This window comes from Pomacea canaliculata, linkage group LG12 (genome assembly GCF_003073045.1).
Source record: "Pomacea canaliculata isolate SZHN2017 linkage group LG12, ASM307304v1, whole genome shotgun sequence".
In the NCBI taxonomy this organism is placed as follows: domain Eukaryota; kingdom Metazoa; phylum Mollusca; class Gastropoda; order Architaenioglossa; family Ampullariidae; genus Pomacea; species Pomacea canaliculata.
The window spans coordinates 4256375-4268428 of record NC_037601.1 but is presented as its reverse complement, the minus strand read 5'-3'; the positions used below and the strand labels follow the sequence as shown (position 1 = coordinate 4268428).

General features: G+C 34.9%; 1 protein-coding gene and 1 long non-coding RNA gene across 3 annotated transcripts; one reads left to right on the top strand and one right to left on the bottom strand.

Annotated features, from left to right (window-relative positions):
- The first annotated feature begins 220 nt into the window (after nucleotides 1–220).
- Nucleotides 221–9185, top strand: LOC112576945. Of its 2 annotated transcripts, none has more exons than XM_025259826.1 (5): nucleotides 221–1030; nucleotides 1723–2016; nucleotides 3140–3265; nucleotides 3498–3607; nucleotides 3915–9185. In XM_025259826.1, exons 2-5 carry the CDS (start codon nucleotides 1899–1901, stop codon nucleotides 4158–4160), a joined length of 600 nt encoding a protein of 199 aa, XP_025115611.1. In that variant the 5' UTR covers nucleotides 221–1030; nucleotides 1723–1898; the 3' UTR covers nucleotides 4161–9185. The 2 variants fall into 2 exon arrangements, with proteins under 2 accessions (XP_025115611.1, XP_025115612.1); XM_025259827.1 differs by lacking the exon at nucleotides 221–1030 and adding an exon at nucleotides 1130–1522.
- Nucleotides 9186–10500: 1315 nt separating this feature from the next.
- On the bottom strand, nucleotides 10501–12046 carry LOC112576947. The gene is made up of 4 exons (XR_003101976.1): nucleotides 11961–12046; nucleotides 11598–11649; nucleotides 11269–11322; nucleotides 10501–10878 (listed from the first exon to the last, which is right to left on the bottom strand). It is a non-coding gene; the product is annotated as an uncharacterized LOC112576947 (long non-coding RNA).
- Nucleotides 12047–12054: the final 8 nt, after the last annotated feature.

Below are 12054 nucleotides of genomic sequence, written 5' to 3'. Positions count from 1 at the left end.
CCATCCCATCCAAACTTAACGCACCAGAGTGACAACAAACGGCGCACTTTGGAGTAATAGCAATTTTACCTGCGTAGTACAAAAGCAACCTTTTATGCTCAGTCGGCTAAGTGCGGGTGTGAATGTGTGGCAGACGGAGAAAACACAACGCGAGGAATTAAATTAAGCAGCACAGTATCATTAGACTGATGAAAACGGGCCAGTGTGGCCTTTTTATGTCACCTTTATGAAAACCTGGTCAAAATCGTAGTAGGCGCTTCCCTCAATGCCTTTTGCGTCGTAAACACCTCGATTTTATTTACGCAACAGGTGCACAAACACAATATAACGCATTTCCCCACACAAAGGCAAGTTCAATACACTTTACAAAGGGCAGTAGATAATGATCCCGTATGACAGAGACAGGCGTAACAAACACACACTGTACAGAGCCACAAACACACACGAGAAAAGTAGAAACAAGACCCATAAAGACAACCCTTTTACATCAGCTTACGACCGAGCAGACGACGCAAGAACTCTCGTATTACTTGAGGTGATAAGATTTAACATTGACAGGTCTGCACTGATGTCGTCTGCGAAAACATTTTAAACTTGACATAAAACTATGCATGCAAACTTAATTTTTCTTTTTGTGTAAGATGCAGCGTTTCTCAGATAATAATACTCAGATGAACTTCACAACCCTTAAGAGCATTGCCAACAACAATCTTCGTTTATAGAGCATATTGTTGAGTCTGATTACAGTCCCTACTTTTATGTGACTCTGCTTACCACTATTAATCTATGTACTAATTAAAATCAAGCTGCAAGAGTCCTGTTATCGTTTCCAACTAGTTAATATAGTTATTTATATTTAAGAAAGTTTCATGTAAAGTTGTAATAGTTTTTTTTTTTTGGTTTGTTTTTTATTTCGCTGCCTCTCTGGTTTGGTTTGCACAGACTGTATTTCCGACAACATCCACACAGCGCCGAGACGCCAACAGGTGGATTACAGCAGCAGACGAAAGTACGATCGATGCCTGCTTGGGTGAGTACTCTGGAAGCATTTAAAGTATTCTAATAATATGATGTATCAAGTTAACTTTTTTATTGCCGTGAATGTCGAAAAAAGAGTATTATGATGCTACCGGAGATGAAACTGGAATCGATGAATCAGGAGTATCGTGTATCGGTATTCTTGTTGGAAGTATTCTTCGTTTGCAGTCATTTATTGTTAACAAACCCACTCTAATGATTTCTTTATTACGATACGTTTATGTTGTTCTTTAAGTTGTTTAATTAATAATTAGTTGAAGGGACGTATATATGTAGAGAGAGATTGTGTGATCATATCTATTGTCAGCTGTATCTTTGTTTCCGGTAATACCACTTGAGTACACAACCTTACCTATAAAACGTACACGGTACGGCATACAGTATCCATGTTGTGAAAAGGCTTTAGCAGTAGGCCGGCTAGCTTGAATTAAAGACGTCAACAATATTTAAACAGATACCCCAAGGGAAGAAAACATGTTTACGCGTATGTCAGGTTAAGAGTACAAATAGTTCTTGAAGAGATTACTGCATGATTAACTCTGAATTAAAGTCTCTTTAAAAAATAAGAGATTTAAAAAACCCTCTTAAGTATTAATATATTATTTTAGCTCATTTAATATATATTCATATACGTGGGGAATTTTTGACAGATTTAGATTGACATTTTTTTCTTGTTTTCATCAGATGATGCTATAAAGTAAAAGTCTAATACAAAGGAGACAACCTTCAACAAAGAAAATAGTCCAATGTGTAGGGTGACATGGCCAGAGATTTATTTGTTAAAAGGAAACTGTCTATGAAAGAAATTTTAACAACTTATTGTTTTGTGGACCTAATTTAAAAAAAAAAAAAAACAAGCCATGGAGTGGTCAAGTACTTCTCTGGAAAACAAGGTTTCCACATTAGAGACAATACATTGTAAGCCAGATAAACGACAGTGCTTTGATGGATCATGTATACCCAAGGGTGATTTGTGCCGTAAGTATCAGATACTAAATATGCATTATATACATATCTTTCACTACTTTGCTTTTACTTTGACTTTAGTTACTGTTTCATTATATATTCATATTTCATTGAACCTGTCGGTACCTGTACAAATGCTAAAGCTTACTTCTCAAGCTAAATTTTTTACGTTGTTGTTCTACTTGAGATGGTAACAATTCCTCAGAATTGCTATTAAAAAAGCTCTTTCAGAGCTCCTTTCCAAAGGAACTTGGCATACAATAAATGACATTCAAATTTTATTTATATTTCAATATACAATTCTTTGGCATAATGATGGTGTTTGGCAGTCAGAGTGAGTGAAGCAAAATGTACCCCCAATCACAAGGAGCAAAAATATTTGCACATTTTGTAGACTATTCACAAGATGTAAATGACTGAGCCATTATGCTATTAATTTAAAAAGACATTAAGAGGTTTTGTGAAAACAAAACCTGAGAATAATAAAATATTTAAAAGATTAAAATTAATTTTAATGAGCATCTTACTCGCACTAAAACAGTTAACAGATAAGGCAAATGATTTTGAGGAGCATCCTTCAATTTTGGTTCCCATCCCTGTTACACCCAAACTGGTGCAGTTTCTTATATATTGGGTTATAACCATTTTCTTATTGTGCAGTTTGTAGAACTAAAAGCTGTTGTCCTAAAATAAAAATCCCCAGTAATATTGAATTAATGATTTTTACACTGAATTTACCTTTGGAAATGATTTTTTATGTTTTTATGTACTATTGCATGAGCCATTTTTTTGTGGCTGGGCACCTTTTGGGGGTGGGGAACCATAACAAGACTAATTTATCAGTCTCCAACTAAGTGATCTGTTTTGTAAAATGATTTATAGAATAGGGGTCAGAGGTATGGATGTGTATAGAGGCAAAAGTACAGTATATTACTTGAATGAACAGGAGACTGTTCTGAATCCAGGCTTTCTGACCCAGAAACTAAAACTGATTTATTCCCATGTCTTTTTATGAGGGTAGGCTTTGTCAGAAATTTATTGATGTGAAAATGGCAGCCTGTTTAACTGCTAGTAACATGTTAGAAATGTGTTCATTGAAGTGTAAATAATAAGAAATGGTTTACCATTGTTGCAGCTGAGGAAGAAATAATGAGCCAAGACTCCATTCTTATTATGATCGGAGTTGGAATGGGGGTCGTCATCTTTCTCATCATGCTTTACTGTCTCCAGCAAAGAAGAAATGCAAACACCAGTGAAACAGGTAGATACATTAATTACATATTTTAGAGTCACATATATGCATAATATGTTCATACTGGTGCATAAGTGCACAGAAAAAGTAAAAGGAATAGAAGTTGTGTAGCATGTGTCAGGAAAGAAAATGTGTGCTGTATTAGCTTTAGAGAAAAATATTTCTACATGGTGACCTTTAAAAGGTATTTAGTTTCCTTTATTTAAAAAAAATTGCTTCATTTTTTTTTCCACAATTTCAGCACACAGTTTTGAAGATGCAGACCTTCAAGAACTGACTGTTCCACCTCCCTCATATGAAGAAGCCTTAAATGTCAACATTTATCCACCTACACCAGTAGCACAACGCAGTGTAAGATTTTGGTGCATGACTTGTTTTGTCCCACTCGCCCAGCACAGTTGTTGGTTCATTTGGGCGCAGTTTTCTTGAAAAGGCTTTTAAGGGAACCATGCTGGCATTATATTTTATTTCCATGAGTTTGCAATAATGTAACTTCTTGCAAATTTAATACAGTAGGGTTTAGCAAAGTGTGTTTGTTAAATCTCTTATAAAAACTGCTTTGAAGAAAAATAAATGAAAGGCAGGAGTAGTTATTAAACTAATATTATTAAAATATTTTTAAGTAATTAGTTATTATCATTTATTCTTCCTGTTACAGAGACGGATTCTCTCAGAGGAGGAACCAATGACTCCTCCACCCAACTATGATACAGCTTTACATATACTAGCACAGAGCCATGAAAGTGTGTTTTTTAGCAAGGAAATTAAACCACCATCACCAGTTGTGCGACGGAGTGTCTCTTTGGACTTCTTAAGTATTAGCAATCGCAGACCTATAAGCTCACCACCCAGGATAGCAGGTTTCAGACAAACTGTTTCCCATCAAGAAGATGAGGGTACATAGAATTCCTCAAGTGTAGCTAGTTTCTGCAGACATCTGTTTCAGAATGTCACCGTTTGAAATTGTGGGAAAATACTTTTGATTGTCATGTAAAGAGTTTGGTTTTGCAGACAAACATAGCAACCAAGAGTGAATGCTGCTTGCTTGTAGAAATTATCAGGTCATATAAATGGCATTTGGCATTATTACTGGACTTCCTGCAGTCCGTAATTGAATTCAGTTGCAAATTGTGAGGGCTTACCAGCCAAATGGGCTATGCCAAAGGAGAAATTTACCCTCTTTATCCTACCTGCTGTCTTTACAGAGAAGCATATCAGTTGTTTGAGGTAAAAAAGCTTGGTTGATTGTCTGATTGTAAGTGCATAACACATATCATATGGGTAGGAGTTATTAGCTCAGGTAAGTATGGTTGTTCTTTTTTCATTATTAATCTTTTTCAGAAGCATTTGCAAAACATACTTTCTTTTAATCACATAATGTATGAATATATTTTTGCAGTGTTTTAATTTTTAAAGCACTGTATTTATATTTTCCATACCTTTTTGATGTTTTTTAAAGTTTTCTGTTAAGTCTGAAAATGTTACTAGCATGTACACAAGATCGGTCTTCAACAGACTTTTAATGTAGCTGCAAATAAAATTGCAGGTATACATGTGCAAGGAAATGGCTTAAAGTTCAGAGTTGTTTTCATAGACACTAAGTAGGCATAGCTTTTTCTATTATATGTGCTCAAGTGATTTGTAAAATGTTAATCAGGAAATGCATTTATACGAAGAAATGTCCGATAGCAGAGTTTTCTTTCAGCTATGTAAGTAACAGTAAAAGAGATAACTGTTAAATTGTTGCAGGATATGGATCTTTTTGTTACATTTAGAACAGTTTAAGTGTTTTTCTTTACCAAGATTAGGTATTGAAGGCCATTTTAAGTGTCAAATGTATTGTCTTTTGTTTTCTTCAAACCTTTTTCTATGACTAGCAGTGTCTACCTGCAGAAATGATGATTTACAACCACTTTTTTTTTCTTTTTAAATTCAGTTTGTTCAGGAGTTTCCTTTACCAGTCATTGAATAAATTTACCTAATAATATTGCATTGATCTAGGTCTGGCTTTGTAAGCATTGTCCATTGGTGCTTTTTTATTATTGCTTAAAGCCTTACCAGAACGCAAAATTATCTATTTTACTATGTGGATATGCTAATGTTGTTGAAGCATGGCGTTATTTGCTTAAAGCCTTACCAGAGTGCAATGCTGTTTATTGTATTATAGTGACTACTTAGGTATACAGTAATTGGATAGCTTGAAGGATATGGTACTTAAGTGCATCCATGTGTCGCTTGTGCTACAGTAACATATAGTTTTTCCCTTATTCTGTGGAAAGGGGAGAATGTTTGAGAGATTGTATATTACAAGCAGAAAGAGGCTGTTTATTCAATTTTTGGGAATAAGAATTTTGTAATAAACTAAAACCAGATAATAAATTAGGAAATAAATACATTGCACTAAGGTAAACCTTTAGAAGGAAATCCACCCTTTTTTTAACCTTACTTAGCAGTTTACATATCATATCACACAGGCGATTTTTACTTTTTATATAAAACCAAGGGATTTGTGACAATGTACTTTAATTGAAGTGTTCATTTTGCTGAATATCTATTAAATGATGACGTGTGTACGTGTGGTGGTGGTGCGGTTTATCTGCTTACACTGTGCAGCTGAGCTCAGTGATAAGGAAAGTTTGTCCATGCTGCTGAGTGCCTTAGTAGTGTTGGGAATGATGCTGTGTATTCACAGTTTTACTCTTTACAGTTCAGCATTTCTTAATCATCTGCTGAGTAAATGTGTTTTTTCCAACTTAACATGTTTGGCTGAACTTTACAAAGTTAAAACTCCTATATCCATAGTTGCGAAAATTTATATTTTCTGGTAAAATTTTATGTTTAGGTATTGTAGATAAATGTGCGACACTCTTTGAGCAAACCATTGCTCCACCAGTGTAATTTACTGAAACATTTTGCTTAGTTTCATATGCATACAATTTGCTCTGACTTCTAAGATTTCCAGTTCCATTTCATAAACAGATCGGTAAAGTCTTATGTTACTTATAAATAACTATAGGCTTAGATAATGAATGCATTTGCATTTCATGTAACAAACAAAGCACTGATGTCATTTTTTTTCCTCAAGAAAATGATTTTACTTAACTATACATGTACGGATGTTCTTATATTTACTTGTAGCAAGAAACTTATAGTTGAAAACACCATTTTCTCAAGGAGTGATCTCTCATAATCATAGACATAACTGTATCTGAAAATCACATGGGTACAATTGATACGGATATTTTTGTGTATTTTTTTTTGTACTAGATATACACAGAGATTCAAATCTTTAATCATATCTCATTCATGGAACCCATGACAGAGATAAAGTTGATCTTGATTATTTCCTCATCCTACGCATCACATAAGAGGTAAGACCTAATCGTTTGGGTGAGTCCTTCGCTGGGAACAAAGGGTTGGGGTATCTAGATGAGCTGTCAGATTTTTCAGAAAACAAAAGCAGTTAAATGTGGTCATTGCTGCTTAGCCATACTTTGCTGGAGTTTTGCTTTGCTGCTGTCTTCTTGATTCTGGTTGTTGATCTTCCACTCTTTGTGATGGTTGATCAGAAATATTTGAAAGCCTCAACTTGCCTCTGTTCAAGGTGATATTTTTGTCTGTTACTCTATGGACCATAAATTTGTATTTTTACAAGATCACACCCATTCCTTATGTGCCCACACTTGCAAGAAGTCCGTTTTTGGAGTTCCTTATTGCTGCCACTAAACTGATTATTGTCAGCAATGAAAGGCCAACAATTCTGCTTCTAAGATAATGAATGTTTTGTGGTGTCATGCATGATGTTTTTCAAGGAACAGAACGAAGAGGTTAGGCCAAAGGAAACACCATTGATATACTCAATTTTTTGTGACTATGTGCCTTCCCTGTTTACTATTTTAAACCATGCACAACAAAGTTAGATGGAAGGTGCGAAGTTGGGAAATGGCCTTTTTTGTTGTTAAAGTCAGTTCCATTTAATATTTATCAGTTTTTGAAGACCAGAAATAGAGATGAGGATACAATAACCTCATAAGAACAGTCTTTTACTTGAATTTTTAATTTTAACAGAAATTGAATAGTAGTAATGCAAACAGTCCTAAAATCTGCATTGTTTTTTAAAAAAAGGAGAAAAAAGAGAAAGGTCAGTCGATGAAACCTGGAAAAGGGGAAGTCATTCCATTTAGTCTGACATAGAAGAATGCAAATTTTATAGTTCATGAACTGTAGTAAAAGAGAACCACATTGTAATACCTTTCTATGAAATTTCTTTTTGATAAGCTGCCTATATGGTTTGTTCAGTCTAAAATTTCCGGACAGTTTACATTCCTTATCATTAAAAATTTTTCTTTGTACAGTTACTGTTGTGTTACTAAATATTAAGTTGTATTATGAGAAGACTGTTTCCATTTTTAACTGTCTAATGTACTTGCAGATGGTGTCACAAACCAGCAATGTGGGGATAGTAATAAGCAACAACTTACAAGTGATCTAGTCAGTTAACAATTATCGTTCATTAAGCATTTGTTTACGTAATGTGATGTAATCTGTGTAAGATTTGTTGCAACCTGTGAAAGCCCTTTCTATAAAATCTTCTGCAATGGCTGGGCTGGAGAGGGTCTGATGCAGCCATTATGTTAGGCAGAACAAAGTACAATCTGAGTAGGTTCCTCATAGTACTGATCCTGTTTTAATGATTTGAAACTTGGATCCTACTGGCTAATATGGAGAAAAGAATCCAGGTATTTGAGAACAAGTACCTGAGGAGGCTTCTGCAGATCTTGTTAAGAGATTTTGTACAAAGTATGATCACCACACTCATGGGACACCAGAAACTCCTGTCTGCAACTGTCAAGGGTGTAACTGGTCTAGTTTGGTCATGTGACCCAGCATGATAGTTTGTCAAAGAAATTGTCATTCAAGGTACCTTGGAGGATGGTCAATGCTGTGGTAGCCAGAGGAAGAAATGGCATACAAACACATTATTATACAAGACAGGCCTGAGTGGCAGGCCTTTTTAGCTGCCACGTCTATCCATGCACTTTCCACACCAACCAAATGAATGATCTTCTGATGTTAAGTTTATTTGGGTTTTTTTTTAGAAAATATTTATTATGACAGGAGGTGTTGTGAAAGATAACAGTCTTCAAGGAATGATAATTTCAGCCATATGCTGTTTTGTTGTAAACACAAAATGGAGACTGATTTTAAAATAAATGTCTTCCAGGGCTGATTTATGGGATTAAAATACTTTTTTGAAGTCTAGTTGTTTGAGATCTATGTATTCAAGATCTGTTTAATTATGATCATGTTACAGCCAGAAATGTCAACAACTTTTCCTTTTTTTTTAAAACGCCTGTTGTAGTAAATCATATCTTAAGCAGATTTATGTTATTGAAATTAGAGGTAGTTTGTTATTTCAGTCACAAAATAATCTGGATGATAAGAAACTGTAGGATTTCCCCTTTTCAAATACAAATCAGATTAAAAAAATCTGATATTTTGGACATTTAGCTTCTTTACTCTGCTCATATTTTTTCAGCAAGACAGTTGCTTCCAGGCTATTGCCATATATATAATCAATATAAATTAGTTTATAATTGTTGCATTATCTGTGAAGGCATTTCAATATGAACTTGCACAATTTTGTAATGTATTCTTCATTTTGGTGATCTGCACCATATCACTTTGCTCATGTTTTTCATTGATACACAACTCCTTTGTGCTTACAACGATCTTTGCAGATTGAAAACTTGTGATTCTGCCACAAAAAAAAAAATACATGGCATGATTAATGTTATTTGAAGATATGAGGATCAAGATGCATTGTTGCATCATGTTGTTTGCTTCAGTGCCAGAATATAGTGTTTGTCAAGGTTCTCTTTTATTCCTTGTTCAAAAGCAAAAAAATTAAAAGTGACAAAACCCAGAAGAAAAGCGACTTGGTGTCTTCATTTCATGATTATGGGTATCTGTTTATGTGATCAGTGTAACCAGGGCTGTGACTGCAGAGCCTACTGACGTGCTTTTGTACAGTCAGATGTTTCTGTTTGATCGTGGCATTTTCATGCAGCAAATAATTATTAATTTAAGTTAAAATCTTAATTTACCAGGGCCATCATCCTGAAATCCTACATTTTTATGTACATTGCTTCTCAGCAGTATCATGGACCAGTCCATGTTGGACCCAAACTTGACATGTTATTCAAAATACGAAGGCAAGGAATGGTATAAAGGTATGGATACAAAGAGTTGAAAGGAACTTGAGCTCTTGAGTGACCAGTTTATTCACTAAGTGTGAGAATGATAAAATCTCTGTACTGGAAAGCAATCAAAATTTGGTTGTTTTGCTTGTGAGACGGACTGCCCGCTGTAACCTAGTTTCAGGTAAAGTCTTTTTATATTATCATATAGACAAGAATAATGAGTGGTTTATACGTTTTTTTTTAATTATCATCTAACGATAGAGAAATCAGAATCACGATAACGTAGTTTATGTGATGAAAATTTGTGTTGACTCACTTGTTCATGCCTTGTTAAGTTTATTCACAGGAAGTTGTGACCATTAGCTGATGTGACATGCTCATGAGGGTTGAGTATAATTTTAACACTGCAAAACTACACTAAATCAAAATTCCGAAGCTACATGCTACTCTTCAGATTAGGAATTCATAGGACAAATGTGCATGACTCCAAACTGTGTCTGCATGCTTTGGAAAGAAAGTTGGTGTGTTCACTCCTGCTGAATTTGACAATGTTGTGTTTCAGCAGTTGCTAGGTCCTGTGTTGGGTTTGCAATTTTTTGGTGATGCTACAGTGCACCATGGCACCCGGAACACAGGGAGGACATAGTCATTCCAGCGAGAACTTTGCTCCTCTGCTTTTTTTATACACCACTGAGGGATCACTCTCAGCAAGTGGGGCACATCTTGGTACACTTCATAAACACTTTTGTCACTTTACTTCAGACTCTACTGTTGTCTTTGGAACAGGAAATTCAAACCCTTGTCCTTGTTACCCATACCCTACCATAAGCAAAATTTTGTAGAATCTACATGCAAAAAGATCATGCTCAGGTCCAGCCCTGACCTCTTGCTGTGTATGACCACATATTGTTGACAATTACTGGTTAGAAGAACAAGTATTTATCAGACAGCCATGCTGCATCAAAATCAGTTTATTTTTTTGTATTTTGATATTGAATTAAAATCTTAATAGCCAATCATAAAAAACTTTTGCAAAATAACTGAAAATTTTCAATTTTTTTACTGTATAATGTAGCAATAGACAATCACATATAGCTGAGATTTTCAAATATATATTACCAAAAAAAAAAGTTGGAAGGTCTGTTTTCGGTCAAGTGCTTATGTGCATGGTTGCACGCACACACTCACTCTCTCTCACACACTATCATAGTGTCTACACAAATTTCATTCAAAATATTTAGGTAAAAAGTTTTGTACATTTTGTAATTCAATCATCTTCACTCTCCCACTTTTATATCACAGTCCTACTTCCACCAATATTCAGTCCCCTTTTGATGAGCCTGGGTTGTCTTTTTTGTACTGTTCTGAAAACTCTTTGATTCTGTTCCATATTGATGATGGTTCATCCACCTTTGGAAGCTGAGAACAATAATATGTGACATAAAAATGAAAGAAGCTAGATGCACATCTATATTCTACATTATATAAATTTGAAATGCATAAGGGCGAACGACAAACATACACAAAGCATAGTCACTGCAACCATGAAACTGCCAAATATATAAATATAAAAAGTACAGAGATCTGTTCTCTATTACCTACAGAATATCTCTCACTTTATTGCATCCAAGTATCTCTAATCCCATCAAAACTGGTCCTGAAATCCTGATAATTCTAGATTCATTACTAATAGCAAAATATTCTGATGCTTTGGGAAACTTAAAATATTTATGAGAGTGCTGCTCTCATGATTAAAACAACAACATGACTTTCTTTTTAAATTTGTTTCTCGTTGAGTGTAAAACTTACCTTGTAGTGTTGATCTACGTAAATCCCAGCATAGGTGCCAATAAGAAACGCCACCTAAAAGTGTAAGATATCAAAATTTATGAAACACAGTTCTACATTACAGAGTGAAAATTTCCAAGAAAACATTTATAAAAACCATTTCTTACATTTGCTAGTATCAATATTTGCTAGACTTGTATCACTCTTACTCTCAAAATTATCCTAACACTTTGATTACAATTCTATTGCTTAGACCTTGGCTAAGTCACCAAATCCCGTTTCCTTTTGGGACATTATTATCTCTATAAAAAGACAGCGATTTAACACGAAGAACAAAATTCAACACTCACCAGCTTTCCAAACATTATCGAGCGTTGACAGGACACTGAGTCAGATTACAATCTGCCAAAAAGGTAATGACAATAAACAAATCTTTCGTTGTCCCTTATATTTATATCAACGCAAGTCTAGTCAAAATGCTATTCATATGCTAATCACAGATTCAAGGCCATGCAATCCATACACAATTTTCATCATTCAGTATCAACAATATCACTCGACCTTTGACAAGTACGCTACATGTGATAGACAAGCTTATGTCACGTTCGCGAGAAAAGCTATCTATAAATATAAGAATAACATCTGCAGGAAGCCATCATAAACAAACAGGATGAGTTCGCGTGTAGAGATGTTTATTGTTCTCAAGAGCTTACCTTCGGACTTCTCACTAGACGATGCACCTCGGCTTGAGCCTGTAACACAAGGGTGATAACTTCTCCCCTAGGGAGGGATCGGACACTGACACAA

What these genes read in the sequence shown, in the direction of transcription:
- LOC112576945 (XM_025259826.1), top strand. Translation starts at nt 1,899, where the DNA reads ATGGAGTGGTCAAGTACTTCTCTGGAAAACAAGGTTTCCACATTAGAG. An exon ending in ACCCAAGGGTGATTTGTGCC is followed by an intron (nt 2,017 to 3,139) that starts GTAAGTATCAGA and finishes CCATTGTTGCAG; the next exon opens with CTGAGGAAGAAATAATGAGC. An exon ending in TGCAAACACCAGTGAAACAG is followed by an intron (nt 3,266 to 3,497) that starts GTAGATACATTA and finishes CCACAATTTCAG; the next exon opens with CACACAGTTTTGAAGATGCA.